This window comes from Chelonia mydas, chromosome 5 (assembly GCF_015237465.2).
Source record: "Chelonia mydas isolate rCheMyd1 chromosome 5, rCheMyd1.pri.v2, whole genome shotgun sequence".
Classification (NCBI taxonomy): domain Eukaryota; kingdom Metazoa; phylum Chordata; order Testudines; family Cheloniidae; genus Chelonia; species Chelonia mydas.
This window is the reverse complement of record NC_051245.2, coordinates 129253353-129269525: the sequence shown is the minus strand read 5'-3', so window position 1 is coordinate 129269525 and position 16173 is coordinate 129253353. Positions and strand designations below refer to the sequence as shown.

The 16173-nt window shown below is 50.1% G+C and overlaps 1 protein-coding gene across 1 annotated transcript; it reads right to left on the bottom strand.

Annotated features, from left to right (window-relative positions):
* Positions 1-493: 493 nt before the first annotated feature.
* Positions 494-12766, bottom strand: NIPSNAP3A (nipsnap homolog 3A). The gene is made up of 6 exons (XM_037902332.2): positions 12468-12766; positions 9255-9462; positions 4698-4859; positions 2716-2865; positions 1569-1655; positions 494-1462 (listed from the first exon to the last, which is right to left on the bottom strand). Exons 1-6 carry the CDS (start codon positions 12525-12527, stop codon positions 1386-1388), a joined length of 744 nt encoding a protein of 247 aa, XP_037758260.1. The 5' UTR covers positions 12528-12766; the 3' UTR covers positions 494-1385.
* Positions 12767-16173: the final 3407 nt, after the last annotated feature.

The window sequence follows — 16173 nt, the reverse complement described above, 5'->3', positions numbered from 1 at the left end:
CTGAGTATAGTGCCCGTGTCCTCTGTAATGCAGTGAATAGCTAAGGGGGCTATTAGAGTTGGCAACTTCAATCAGAGCCTATCTACACTGCATACACTTGCCCATGGGATGCGACTTAACATTTGTAAAGACAGTATTTTTCCCATTTATATTTGCTTTTATTTTAAAACTAGGCTTTAGTTGTAAGTCTTTACACACAAGTTGATTTATTCAGTGTATGAAGTAACTGAATTAACATCTTGGGGCAATGCTTTGTAAACTAGACCAAGATTTAGTCCCAGACAGATGGGCAACATGCATCGACACACTCAGTGACTCCTTCCAGCAAGTTAAGGGGCAAGATTACTGGCTCTAAAGGACCTATTATCTAGGCTGCTGGAACCAACATGTAGAACCTTCAGAATGCTGCATTTATAGAAGTATTATAGCCTCTTGGTTGGAAGAACAGGAAGAGTTTTAGGCATGTAATATAGCTATATAGAAGATGCAGAACAATAATCAATGCTTTTATTAGGCTTTAAGCTTTACAGTCTGGCAAAGCTTTCTTCAAAAGTATAGGCATATGTACTTTAGTGTACAGTTAATCTGATACACAATCCACAAAGAAACTCTCAGAATTAATCAGTTCATTCATAATCCATTTCAGCACAATAAACAAGTATTTGCATGGAGAGGTGATCCATGTAACTTACTGTTCAGTCATAATTGAATAAAGGTGTGTAGACCCACAACAGAAAGAATTTAAGGAAATTGCAATACAGTAGTTCAAGTAAAAAAAGGTACTCCTGATACTTAAGCGGAGTTCCCTATATCACCACTTGAACAATTTTACTGCAACCTTTCTCATACCTAATTCCAACCTCATTAAAAATAATAAATACAAGCAGACACATCCGTGAGATGTATGGTCAGCATGCAAAACCTAGGTTAGGATTCCTGCTTCTCAGGGCAACAAGTAGTAACTGGGAAGATGTGACCTTTTCAGGAGGTAGCAAAGTATATTATACAGATAACAGCTCTCTAATCACCCTTGCACTGGCACAGCTGTGAGCTTTGGCAAGGGCCTTTTACCTTTTTGTACCAGTTATAGAATACTTCTGTATGGATGCATCTTCAAGTGGCGATAAGATGAGAAATTCATGGCTAATATGAAGCGTTTGCAGAGTTCATGGCATGGTGAACAGGCCTTGAATTCTTATTGTGGCATAGAGTGCAGAGGACTACGGCTAAGATTAAGCATGTGGATTCAGGTTTTATCCACATACTGTAAACTGAAGAATATTTGGCTAGATTATATTGGTATTGAGAGAGACCCATATGACAGTTCAGGATAAAAATGCTGTATGAAAGCTGTGTTGTCTGCCATTACATCAGTTGGTAGAAAACTATTTCAATGGTGAACAAGGCATAGGAATCAGGAGCATATTTTGCTGGGACTCCAGGAATCTAACACTCTCCCGCACTGAAATTAAATACACAGAATTAGGTAAATCAAGACAGCATTCTTAAATCAATTGTATTCTGAATTTTCAGTACACATGCTGAAAAGACAGAGCCTTCTTGCTTACCAGCTGCTACCACCCTAGCATCCTCATGGGCATAATGCCTCCCTGCTGCACGATTGTCAGGGTTCTCATTCCACCAGAGCACATGAACTGTGAAAACAAAAGCAAAACAAATTGAAGAGTGAGACCATAGCTAAATTACAGTATGAAATATCCTACAGGTCCTTTGCTCTGTTCTGAAATCCTCCACCCAGAAGCAGCAATTCATCAAACAACTACATTCCAAGACATTCCTTCAGCAGAGCTTTCCTTACACTGATTTTTAACACTGCATTTTCTAACCCTTTTAAGCCATAACTCTAGTTTCAGTAAACTGTCTTTAGACCCAATGTCAAGCTGAATTCAGGGAGACAGTGAACAAGATTTCAGGGAAAAAGAAATACACAACTGTCTACCTAGTCAGAGCCAGTATGTCCATATGCAGCATCCATGATACTAATGGGGCTATCCTGGTGCATGTGTGCCCTTCCATGCACTTACAGTGATATCAGAACTAGTGCCAAGATGCTGCTCCTTTTCCCCTGGCAAGAGGGAGTAATTTGGCCATATCTGAGAGGGGAAGTGATCCATAAGCAAGCATGAGCCAGACTTATTTATAAATTTAAATCCTTTCAATGATTTCAGGGCTTGCTTATCAACATGATGTGTATACATGGAGTTTCAATTCCCCACAGGGCTAGTGCTGGCACTGGTTTGTAGCAGCCTTACAGTGAGAGGGATAGCTCAGTGGTTTGAGTATTAGCCTGCTAAACCCAGGGTTGTGAGTTCAATCCTTGAGGGGGCAAAAATCTGTTGGATGATTTAACTGGGGATTGGTCCTGCTTTGAGCAGGGGGTTGGACTAGATGACCTCCTGAGGTCCCTTTCAACCCTGATATTCTATGAGACAAGCACCCCATCATCATAATACCAGTGCTCGGTACTAGCATCATGGATGCAGACTCTGGGCAAGTAAAGTTATGGTGACAGAAATGATAAGACACCACAGTTTTTGATTAGCTAAAGCCATACAAGAGGCCCAGGATCCAAAATGCCGCCTCCAAAGTTGTAGTTACATTAATCAGGAGTCTGAACACTCTCATGAGTATTGCTGATTTGCACCTTTGCCCCTCTGTGCCCATGACTGTACTGGAAACTGATTAGTATTGTACCTCTGTTAAGTAATCCATATTCTGTGTGGAAAACACCAATCAACTTCGTGTAGCCTGTACTGAGATGAGCATTGATTGCAGCTCTGAACGCTTGGCCCCACAGAGCTGGCCCACCAGGCTTCATCTGAAAAGTAACCATCTCATACACCCCTGATGGAAAAAGAATACAGCAGTACAAACCACAAAATGTCAAATTAATCGTCTGATTCTCTAAAAGGTATAAAAATTTTACAAGCCATCCTCACATTTATTGTGATTCAGTTAAAGCAGTAACTTTCAACTCTTTGGGGTTAGTAGACCAAAACATTGCTCCAAATGGTCCCAAGATCCATCATGTCACACAGGAATACAGGTCACAGAAAAGAAAACAATGAAAAGTTCACTGAACGACCCTGCGCAGGTGGAGCCATTTCAAAGATAAAGAGAAGTGAAGTAATTTCAAGTGAACACCAGTCTCTTTTCTCCAGGATCTACGAATGCAATCTATGAATGCAGCATTCAGATGGCTAGAGACAACAATCTCTTGAGTCTACAGAAAGATGAACAATCTGAACTAGCCCAGATCCTACTACCCTTTCTGAAACTGACAGTGTCCTTTGTGGTCAATATTATTTATGACATCATAACCACTACATGAATCTTGGCAGCATCCATCGCAGCAAGAGGTGTCCTGAGGCCAAAGCAGCAATCACTGACCAGACACCTGGGACAAACGTATCAGCTCTATCCTTCAAGGGTCTTTCCTGTTTGAGGAGGAACTACAGGAACGGCAAGGTTTACAGATTAGACTCCAGGCTTGCTGAAAGACATGCCACCTTTAACATTGACATTCCAGGGATTAATCTGTACTGACACCAATGTAAATGTGATCTCAAACAAAAATTCTAATATAAATCAAGATAAGTGCCACCAGGCAATATATCTTCCAATTTAATCCTCCAACACTGGGCAACATATACATTTTAGCTCCATTCTACACATAAGTGGAAGGCAACAAATTGACATTTTTGAATAATCTGTTACCTGCTTACTTTTAACAGGAAGTTAGCCAGGGTTTATCTACCTGTTAACTAAAACTAAATAAAAGGCCCAGAATCCAAAACTCACTAATGTAGAACAAAGGTTCTTTTTTATATATACAGATATACACACAAACACCACAGATTAAATCTCCACTATTTCCAAATAGTTGAGAAAATTCCATGTAATAAACAATATGAGGTTTGGATGGCTTGATAAACAGATGGATGAACAGTTAAAACTGGCAACACTGTTACTGAAGGATTAGAGAAGATGTAGATAGTAGATAGATAGGAAAATATTTGTGGTCAACATGCCTTATAAAAAACACAATGAATTCTACATGAATGATGCATATTTACCTCATAGAAGGTTTTTAAAATCACGATTGTGACAAAACAAGAAAAAAAAAACATAGTTCCTAAACTGAGAGAGAAAAGTGAATGGATTTGTGAAAAATCTGAGTGTCATCTGCTAGACTGACCTTGTGGGTGAAATCACACTATAAATTGCAGCAATCTTATTTTCTTTTATACTGTAAAACATGAAATCTGTAAGCGAGAAGGGATACTGGATTGTCTTTTAATATCTCTAGAAAATGCATTCCCATACATTAAGCAAAGAAGCAAGTTGAGAGAAAAATATTCAGAGCATTGCTGTAGGGGAAACAGATTGTTCATCTTAGCTGTTCATCCATCCAATTTTCCAATTCATTCCCAACCATACTGCACAGGGCTTTAGCCACCAACTCATGAAAGTGCAAGTTCACACACACACACACACACGCACACGCACACACAAACGTATGCTGTGCCCTACCCTAACTTACATATTCCTGTAAAAGAAAGTCACTGTTGAACTTTTCCCTAGCCTTTTACACATTTGGTTAAAACATTAAGCTATTTCTTATTATTGAATCCACACTGATAGCTTTAATCAATACAAAGACAGATAAAGCTCACCCCCTTCCTTTGAAGGCTTCCCAATCTCACACCAAGGTACCAGGTAAACGATTTCATTGTTTTGTTTATTCAAGAAGGGCAGAACTGGAGAGATGAATTTTCCTTGCCATTCTTTATCATTGGCTACTGCTTTCCGGACTTCTGCTCTATGGGCAAAGTTATCTACAAGAAAGGGAAAGACATTAAAATTCTATAGTCAGCTCTGTCAGACTGGATTCAATTAAAATAAATGTATTATGAGGAGACAAACTATTCGTAGAATCACAGAATATTAGAGTTGGAAGAGACCACAGGTCATCTAGTCCAACCCCCTGTTCAAAGCAGGACCAACCCCAACTAAATCATTCCAGCCAGGGCTTTGTCAAGCCGGGCCTTAAAAACCTCTAAGGATGGAGATTCCACCACCTCCCTCTGTAACCCATTCCAATGCTTCACCACCCTCGTAGTGAAATAGTTTTTCCTAATATCCAGCCTAGACCTCGCCCACTGCAACTTAAGACCATTGTTCCTTATTCTGTCACCTGCCACCATGGAGAACAGCCCGGCTCCATCCTCTTTGGAACCCCCCATTCAGGTAGTTGAAGGCTGCTATCAAATCCCCCCTCACTCTTCTCTTCTGCAACCTAAATATGCCCAGTTCCCTCAGCCTCTCCTCATAAGTCATGTGCCCCAGCCCTATAATCATTTTCATTGCCCTCCACCGGACTCTCTCCAATTTGTCCACATTCTTTCTGTAGTGGGGGGCCCAAAACTGGATGCAATATTCCAGATGTGGCCTCACCAATGTTGAATAGAGGAGAATTATCACTTCCCTCTATCGGCTCGCAATGCTCCTATTAATGCAGCCCAATATGCTATAAGCCTTCTTGGCAACAAGGGCACACTGCTGACTCATATCCAGCTTCTCGTCCTCTGTAATCCCCAGGTCCTTTTCTGCTGAACTGTTGCTTAGCCAGTCGTTTCCTAGCCTGTAGCAGTGCATGGGATTCTTCTGTCCTAAGTGCAGGACGCTGCACTTGTCCTTGTTGAACCTCATCAGATTTCTTTTGGCCCAATCCTCCAATTTGCCTCGGTCACTCTGGACCCTATCCCTACCCTCCAGAGTATCCACCTCTCCCCATAGCTTAATGTCATCCGCGAACATTCAAAAGTTAAATTCTCAGTCCGGGTAATTTTTTTAAAATGACAACGTAAGAACAGTTTAATTTTCTTCAGGAATATCCTCTTTTGCCCTCAGAGTTAATCTAACAATTTTCAGAACAAACCAATTTTCCAAGCAAAATTCCCATCAATATTAAAGCAGGGTTTTTTTAACGAAAGCTGGTGGCCACAGTATCAAGAAGTTGGCACTAAGTCTTTCATGTATACGCTTTCTATACCTACTAGATATTTGGCTATTGGTACAAAATAAGAAGGGACAGGGAAATGGAAATAAGAAAATAAGTAGTGGCTTAGCCTTTTCCGTAAACAGATTTGCTTTAGGCTTCTAATTTTAGGTTGAGTTTTTGCTCATATGAGAATATTTTTTATTAATTCTCCCTTATGTAACATTAAGTATGCTTTGTTTGGCTATATGAAACATTACTAAACCATAAATCTTTCAGACAGCTTTTCAAACAAAGGAAAAGCATAAAATTTCTTGATTAAATTTGCCATTTTTAAGGGCTCAGTAACAATCCTAAATCCTGCTTGTTACCTTGAATAACTAGGGTATATGAAAGTACACAGACGCGCACACAGAATTTTCAATAATTTAAGAAAAGAAAGCCACACAAATGAATAATGAGACATACCAGTATCTTGACATAAATACAGGGAATAACTAAGCAAATTAATTTTAATTAACAAAAAAGATGTAAAAACAAAGCTATCTGAGTGCATCAGAAAAAGACAGAGAATGATGTGTAGCCACACTGGAGCACAGTTAGAGAACAAATAAAGCAAGTAAAACAAAACAAAACAAAAAACACACAAGCTTCATCCCAATTTTCCCTAATAAAATAAATTAGTTTCTCAGTGGTTTACCCTTCAAAAATGAATTTAAGTAATTAACTAAGTAAAAAGAGAAGCAATTGAACAGACAAGAAATTTGGAGAAATTAACAAAGATTAGAATTATGTGTTAATCATTGCTAAATCTGAATTCAAAATATTTTGCTCTACAGATGCTAGATCAATTATTAGGTAAAGGATATTCTAGACAGTTGCTCAGACTTCAGGAGGCTCTATCAATGTAAAGGGGGGATCTGGGGAAAATTTTAAAAGGGATACTAATGCCCCAGAGTAGAAATAAATCCTAATCTATCATACGATACCTGAAGTCTTAACCCCTGCACCTGCACAAAACTGCAATGATTTCAGGTCTGCTATGTGTGGGTGCAAGGGTCCATCCACACAGCTCTCTTTGCAGGATTGGAGCTTTATTTGGTCCTGGAATATCCTCCAGTACGGCAGTGACTCCAAGCACACAAGAAAACTGATTAAACACTATCTGAGCAAGAAAGGTGAGAGGGGAATCTAAAATATTGGACTGGCCACCTCAGAACTATATATATGCACACTTTAACCTGAAGGACCCAATCCTGCTTCCACTGAAATCAATTTTAAAAATTCTCATTGATTTCAATAGCGCAGGATCAGGCCCTAAGTTTGAATGTGTACTGCAATTAAGAGTCTCAATTGCAATTCCTCCATTAACTATTTTAGAGTCCTGTAAGACTGTCTAGCATAGAGATATAAAAAATGCTTCACCTTAATTCTTCAAGTACAGTAGAACCTCAGAATTATGAACAACAGAGTTATGAACTGACCGGCCAACCACACACCTCATTTGGAACCGGAAGTACGCAATCTGTGGATGAGGGGAAAGCGGTGGACGTGTTATTCCTTGACTTTAGCAAAGCTTTTGACACTGTCTCCCACACTATTCTTGCCAGCAAGTTAAAGAAGCATGGGCTGGATGAATGGACTCTAAGGTGGATAGAAAGCTGGCTAGATAATCGGGCTCAATGGGTAGTGATCAATGGCTCCATGTCTAGTTGGCAGCCGGTATCAAGCAGAGTGCCCCAAGGGTCGGTCCTAGGGTTGGTTTTGTTCAATATCTTCATTAGTGATCTGGAGGATGACATGGATTGCACCCTCAGCAAGTCTGCAGATGACACTACACTGGGAGGAGTGCCAGATACACTGGAGAATAGGGATAAGGTCCAGAGTGACCTAGACAAATTGGAGGATTGGGCCAAAAGAAATCTGATGGGGTTCAACAAGGATAAGTGCAGAGGATAAGACAGAAGAATCCCATGCACTGCTACAGATTAGGGACCGAGTGGCTACAGAAACGGACGTAGGGGCTACAGTGGACATGAAGCTGGATATGAGTCAACAGTGTGCCCTTGTTGCCAAGAAGGCTAACAGCATTTTGGGCTATATAAGTAGGAGCATTGCCAGCAGATCGAGGGATGTGATCATTCCCCTCTATTTGGCATTGGTGAGACCTCATCTGGAGTACTGTGTTCAGTTTTGGGCCCCACATTACCAGAAGGATGTGGAAAAATTGGAAAACGTCCAGGCGAGGGCAACAAAAATGATTAGGGGGCTGGAGCACATGATTTATGAGGAGCGGCTGAGGGAAATGGGGTTATTTAGTCTGCAAAAGAGAAGAATGAGGGGGGATTTGATAGCTGCTTTCAACTACCTGAAAGGGGGTTCCAAAGAGGATGGCTCTAGACTGTTCTCAGTGGTAGCAGACAACAGAACAAGGAGTAATGGACTCAAGTTGCAGTGGGGGAGGTTTAGGTTGGATATTAGGAAAAACTTTTTCACTAGGAGGGTCGTGAAGCACTGGAATGGGTTATCTAGGGAGGAAGTGGAATCTCCATCCTTAGAGGTTTTTAAGGTCAGGCTTGACAAAGTCCTGGCTAAGACAATTTATTTGGGATTGGTCCTGCTTTGAGCAGGGGGTTGGACTAGGTGACCTCCTGAGGTCCCTTCCAACCCTGATATTCTATGATTCTATGAATCAGGCAAGAGCAGAGACGAAAAAAAAAAAAAAAAGGCAAATACAGTACAGTACTGTGTTAAACGTAATCTACTAAAAAAAAATAAAGGGAAAGTTTAAAAAAAAGGTTTGACAAGATAAGGAAACTGTTTCTGTGCTGGTTTCATTTAAATTAACATGGTTAAAACCAGCATTTTTCTTCTGCACAGTAAAGTTTCAAAGCTGTATTAAGTCAATGTTTAGTTGCAAACTTTTTGAAAGAACCACCATAATGTTTTGTTCAGAGTTAAAGTGAGCTGTAGCTCACGAAACCTTATGCTCAAATAAATTTGTTAGTCTAAGGTGCCACAAGTACTCCTTTTCTTTTTGCGAACATTTCAGAGTTACAAACAACCTCCATTCGAGGTGTTCGAAACTCTGAGGCTCTACTGTATGTTTTCAGTTGTCAGTATAGGAGCTATTCTCTAATCATTCATTTATAAGAGCCCAAGAGAAACATCCTGTTTCATCTGTCTAAAGCACATGACACACAAGAGCAATATGAAGTGATGCTGCGCATACCAAACTTCCAAATATGGATGGCCTTATTCATGCCCCCAAACTCCGCAGTCCAGATTCCAACCATCTCTGAATGAGCTGTGCGCAGGTGGATGTGTTTATTGACCATTTCCACAAACTCCTTCATCTTTGATGGCTTAACATCATAGGTACGAATTTCATAAAACGTGCCATCATTTTGCCTGGGCCCTGTAGCCAAAGATGCGCGGACCTGAACAGAGAATGTTTAAAAAATAACTAAAGTTACTACTGGAGACATAAAAGAATCTGCCAGTTCATTCTAGATTTCAGTGCATCGGATTTCTAGATAGAAGCTGGTAGCAATACCTATAATTTAGCCTGCTTAATACTTTCCACAGTAAAGGATTCCTGCCACCTTTTCAGCAGCTCTCTCACCTCCATTGTTTGCAGTAGGCCTTTAATACTTGGCAAGGGATAGTCCTCAGGCCATTGAGGTACCTTTTCTTTTTCCAATGAAATTCTGATCAGTTTTTGCTGAGATATTAACTGTTAAAAATTGGCAGTTCCCTTCTCTCATTTCCTCTCCTCAGGAAGTTTTTGGCGGGATATCAAAAATAATGACTAAACAGGAGCATTCTGAGGCCAGGCTGAAGTTGCTACCAAAGCAAGAGCAGAACCAACACATAATGTACTGGGAACATCTGAGAGATGCCACAGCAGCTCCCACAGACCCAGCCCATAGCCACAGTCACCTCTCTACTCCTAACATAAGAATAGTCATACTGGGTCAGACCAATGGTCCATTTAGCCTAGTATCCTGTCGTCTGATTGTGGTCAGTGCCAGATGCTTCAGAGGGAACGAACAGGGCAATTATCGAGTGATCCATTCCCTGTCGTCTAGTCTCAGCTTCTGGCAGTCAAAGGTTAAGGGACACCCAGAGCATTGGGTTGAGCACCTGAGCATCTTGGCATTAACTTATCTTTTTCGAACTCAGTTATCATTTTAGCCTTTACAACATCCCTTGGTAACAAGTTCCACAGGTTGACAATGTGCTGTGTGATGAAGAACTTTCTTAAATACATCACTCTGCGGGAACCCCTGCTACACAAATACCTTAAAGTGCATTACATATGGTATAGATAGCCATTTAAATAAATTTTGGGGTATCCTAACTTTAGCCTTGATGGAGATATCCCTGGATTCCTTTCAGGTTCATTGTTTCTTAATGCAAGAAGGTTGTCACAAAAATTTTAAACCTGCACATATTTTGAGTAACCACAATTGTGCAATGTGTTATCATTTACCCACTCAATGTCAAGCTTCAAAAGGACAAAAAAGATTCAGAGAACCATAGAGGCAAATGGTGAATCAGTGTCAAGGTCACAGTTTCTGCCCTTCGTACCCTTCATGAGTGCCAACAGCACATGTTCAGTGATTGTTCTGACATGCATTTCAAGGATTAAAGTCTGTATAATTGACTGATTCCATAAGACACCAGTCACTGTTGCTTCATCTTTCCCCTTTCCACAAGAAGCTGCCCCAGGTCCCTGGAGGACTCCAAGGGCTCAGCTACATAACAAAATGTGGTTGTTTGAGAACATGATTGTGAGCAGTCAGGTAGATGACATTATGCCGACCAGAGTTTATTGCAGCTTACACTTACCTCCAAGTCATGGCTAGTATCGCGTCATCCAACTCAAATGTTCACAATCATGTTTACGCACCATTATATTTTGCAATGTAGACAAGGCCTAAAAAGCCCTAGTAAGTGCAGCACCAACCTGGATCAACTTGTGTGTGCAGAGGGCAGTTGTTCAGAGTTTCCAATTTAAGAACAATGTCTTTAGAGGCGGTCACTGCATTGCTACAATGTGATGTTACAGCATGGTGTTGCAATGATGTATCAGTCCCAATAATATTGTGGGAACACCTTGAATATCAAAAGCCAGAGCCTGTTCGGTGCAAGTCAGAATGAGAGGGAACCTTGGGATACCGACATTTCAAGAAGTGAAAGCTTGCCACCGTGTTACCAGGCTGTACGGACCGAGGAGAAGCTGAAGTTATCTTCAGCATGAAGGTGTAAAACCCACAATGTGGCTGCCATTGCCACTCTTTGAGTTTGAATCTGTGCTTGCTTTAGAACAGAGATTTTTTTTCTTTTTTCTTTCTCTCTCTCTCTCAAAAAAAAAAGAAAGAGAGAGAGAGAGAGAGAGAGACCAAGTTTCTATTCATGGACTTCATTGGAGTGAAACAGTGAAAATGCACCTAGCACATGTAAGTTACTGCAGGGACTGAGAGCAGAAACAGGCTAACCCTTTCTGTATGTTCACAGACAAGAAAGAGGGGCTGTGCAGCGCTCACACAGGGTTGGTTTCATGACTCACTAAGGACCAGGACAGTGACTCCTCCTTACTGCCTGCACTGCGCAGCAGCCACATGGTCTCCAGCCACCTGCAGGGGCAACACCGACTCAACTCCCCGCTACCTCTTGCTGCCCCTTCATGCTCCCATGGGCTCCCTCCCCTCTCTTGCCCAGACCCCCATAGTGCCATGCCACCACCCCTCTCCATGCCTCTATACAGCCTCACCCCCGATGCCCCCAGCCGCTTCCCCTAACTGCCATGCCCCTCCCCTACCCAGCTCCACGCCCCTTTACTGCCTTACTCCCACCCCATGCCCCAGCCGCTTCCCCTAACTGCCATGCCCCTCCCCCACCCAGCTCCACGCCCCTTTACTGCCTTACTCCCACCCCATGCCCCAGTGCCCCCATACCACCAAGTCCCTCCCCCACCCAGCTCCACGCCCCTTTACTGCCTTACTCCCACCCCATACCCCAGCGCCCCCATACCACCAATCCCTCCCCCACCCAGCTCCATGCCCCTTTACTGCCTTACTCCCACCCCATGCCCCAGCGCCCCCATACCACCAATCCCTCCCCCACCCAGCTCCATGCCCCTTTACTGCCTCCCCCCCATGCCCCAGCCGCCCCTACACTGCCCCCCACCCAGCTCCATGCCCGTTCACTGCCTCCCCCCCATGCCCCAGCCGCCCCTACACTGCCTCCCCCTCCCCATACTGCCCCCACCCCTCCCCACACCCTATGACTGACACACACCCCTACCCTATACCCCTCCACGACCATGCCCCTCCCTCCCCATCACCACACCCAACCTCCCCCACGCCCCCCATGATGCCACGCCCCCTCCCTTCGCCCTCCTCTGCCCCTCGCGAGGGTGGCCCCGCCCGGCCGTTACCTGGGGGCAGGCCCGGGCCCGGCGCGCGCCCCGCAGGAGCAGGGCTCGGAGGCCCAGCATGGCGGCGGGCCGGACGCCTGTGCGCGCGGACAGAGGCGCTGGGGGCCGCTCCCCGCGGAGCGCGAGCGCAATCGGAGTCGGCGGGTGCCCCTGCCCACGATCGACAGCCCCGCCCCCTCTCGCTCGGCCCCTCCCGCCGCACGAGGCTCCCAGCACGTTACGGCGGCTACGGAAAGGGAAGAAGGAAAAAAATGCTCAGCGCGAAAGGGCCCTCGCCCAGGGCCTGGGCCTTATCCAGGAGCACGGGCGGGCTCTCTGCGCATGCGCTATACGCAGCCAATCCCGGCCGGGGGGTATCGCCCGCGCAACAGCCCCTGGCGACAGCTGGCGACACCCGCCGCCCCGTCCGAGTGCGGCGCTCGCGGCTCGGGGCCCCGCCCTGCGGAGTGGGGGGCCCCCTGCGCCCCCACATTCCCCCGACTCCTCTCCGCTGCCACGCCCCGCCCCCTGCACCCCCACTGAGCCCCTGCACCCCACCCCCCTCACTGAGCCCCCCACTACAGCCTGCCCACCGCCCCCCTGCACCCGCACCCCACCCCCCTCACTGAGCTCCCCCACTACAGCCTGCCCACCGCCCCCCTGCACCCGCACACCGCATCCCCACTGAGCCCCCCACTACAGCCTGCCCACCGCCCCCCTGCGCCCGCACCCCGCCCCCCCACTGAGCTCCCCCACTACAGCCTGCCCACCGCCCCCCTGCACCCGCACACCGCACCCCCACTGAGCCCCCCACTACAGCCTGCCCACCCCCCTGTGCCTCCACATTCCCCTGACAACTCCTCTCCGCTGCCACGCGCCCCCACTGAGCCCTCCCACTGAGCCCCCTGCACCCCACCACCTCTCACTGAGCCCCCCCACTACAGCCTGCCCACCGCCCCCCTGCACCCGCACACCGCACCCCCACTGAGCCCCCTGCACCCCCACACCGCACCCCCACTACAGCCTGCCCACCCCCGTGCTTCCACATTCCCCCGACAACTCCTCTCCGCTGCCACGCCCCGCCCCCTGCACCCCCACTGAGCCCCTGCACCCCACCCCCCTCACTGAGCCCCCCCACTACAGCCTGCGCCCCCACCCCGCACCCCCACTGAGCCCCCTGCACCCCCACACCGCACCCCCACTGAGCCCCCCACTACAGCCTGCCCACCCCCCTGCGCCCCCACATTCCCCCGACTCCTCTCCGCTGCCACGCCCCGCCCCCTGCACCCCCACTGAGCCCCTGCACCCCACCCCCCTCACTGAGCCCCCCACTACAGCCTGCCCACCGCCCCCCTGCACCCGCACCCCACCCCCCTCACTGAGCTCCCCCACTACAGCCTGCCCACCGCCCCCCTGCACCCGCACCCCACCCCCCCACTGAGCTCCCCCACTACAGCCTGCCCACCGCCCCCCTGCGCCCCCACCCCGCCCCCCCACTGAGCTCCCCCACTACAGCCTGCCCACCGCCCCCCTGCGCCCCCACCCCGCCCCCCCACTGAGCTCCCCCACTACAGCCTGCCCACCGCCCCCCTGCACCCGCACCCCACCCCCCTCACTGAGCTCCCCCACTACAGCCTGCCCACCGCCCCCCTGCGCCCCCACCCCGCCCCCCCACTGAGCTCCCCCACTACAGCCTGCCCACCGCCCCCCTGCACCCGCACCCCACCCCCCTCACTGAGCTCCCCCACTACAGCCTGCCCACCGCCCCCCTGCACCCGCACCCCACCCCCCTCACTGAGCTCCCCCACTACAGCCTGCCCACCGCCCCCCTGCACCCGCACCCCACCCCCCTCACTGAGCTCCCCCACTACAGCCTGCCCACCGCCCCCCTGCACCCGCACCCCACCCCCCCTCACTGAGCTCCCCCACTACAGCCTGCCCACCGCCCCCCTGCACCCGCACACCGCACCCCTCACTGAGCTCCCCCACTACAGCCTGCCCACCGCCCCCCTGCACCCGCACACCGCATCCCCACTGAGCCCCCTGCACCCCCACACCGCACCCCCACTGAGCCCCCCCACTACAGCCTACCCACCATCCCCCCCTGCGCCCCCACCCCGCCCCCCCACTGAGCCCCCTGCACCCCCACACCGCACCCCCACTGAGCCCCCCCACTACAGCCTGCCCACCCCCCTGCGCCCCCACATTCCCCCGACAACTCCTCTCCGCTGCCACGCCCCGCGCCCTGCACCCCCACTGAGCCCCCCCGCACCCCACCAGCACCCCCCACTGAGCCCGCCATTACAGCCTGCCCACCGCCCCCCTGCGCCCCCACCCCGCCCCCACACTGAGCCCCCCACTACAGCCTGCCCACCGCCCCCCTGCACCCGCACACCGCATCCCCACTGAGCTCCCCCACTACAGCCTGCCCACCGCCCCCCTGCGCCCCCACCCCGCCCCCCCACTGAGCTCCCCCACTACAGCCTGCCCACCGCCCCCCTGCACCCGCACCCCACCCCCCTCACTGAGCTCCCCCACTACAGCCTGCCCACCGCCCCCCTGCACCCGCACCCCACCCCCCACACTGAGCCCCCCACTACAGCCTGCCCACCGCCCCCCTGCACCCGCACACCGCACCCCCACTGAGCTCCCCCACTACAGCCTGCCCACCGCCCCCCTGCGCCCCCACCCCGCCCCCCCACTGAGCTCCCCCACTACAGCCTGCCCACCGCCCCCCTGCACCCGCACACCGCACCCCCACTGAGCTCCCCCACTACAGCCTGCCCACCGCCCCCCTGCACCCGCACCCCACCCCCCTCACTGAGCTCCCCCACTACAGCCTGCCCACCGCCCCCCTGCACCCGCACCCCACCCCCCTCACTGAGCTCCCCCACTACAGCCTGCCCACCGCCCCCCTGCACCCGCACCCCACCCCCCTCACTGAGCTCCCCCACTACAGCCTGCCCACCGCCCCCCTGCACCCGCACCCCACCCCCCTCACTGAGCTCCCCCACTACAGCCTGCCCACCGCCCCCCTGCACCCGCACCCCACCCCCCTCACTGAGCTCCCCCACTACAGCCTGCCCACCGCCCCCCTGCACCCGCACCCCACCCCCCTCACTGAGCTCCCCCACTACAGCCTGCCCACCGCCCCCCTGCACCCGCACACCGCCCCCCCACTGAGCCCCCTGCACCCCCACATTCCCCCGACTCCTCTCCGCTGCCACGCCCCGCCCCCTGCACCCCCACTGAGCCCCTGCACCCCACCCCCCTCACTGAGCCCCCCCACTACAGCCTGCCCACCGCCCCCCTGCGCCCCCACCCCGCACCTCCACTGAGCCCCCCACTACAGCCTGCCCACCGCCCCCCCACTGAGCCCCCTGCACCCCCACATTCCCCCGACTCCTCTCCGCTGCCACGCCCCGCCCCCTGCACCCCCACTGAGCCCCTGCACCCCACCCCCCTCACTGAGCCCCCCACTACAGCCTGCCCACCGCCCCCCTGCACCCGCACACCGCATCCCCACTGAGCCCCCCCACTACAGCCTGCCCACCGCCCCCCTGTGCCCCCACCCCGCCCCCACACTGAGCCCCCACTACAGCCTGCCCACCCCCCTGTGCCTCCACATTCCCCGGACAACTCCTCTCCGCTGCCACGTCCCGCCCCCTGCACCCCCACTGAGCCCCTGCACCCCACCCCCCTCACTGAGCCCCCCCACTACAGCCTG

Coding starts and splice junctions, on each gene's coding strand:
- NIPSNAP3A (XM_037902332.2), bottom strand. CDS start 12,527: ATGCTGGGCCTCCGAGCCCTGCTCCTGCGGGGCGCGCGCCGGGCCCGG. Junction 4,860..9,254: donor CATCCATATTTGGAAGTTTG/GTATGCGCAGCA, acceptor CCTTTCTTGTAG/ATAACTTTGCCCATAGAGCA. Junction 1,656..2,715: donor ATATGGATTACTTAACAGAG/GTACAATACTAA, acceptor TTGTTTTCACAG/TTCATGTGCTCTGGTGGAAT.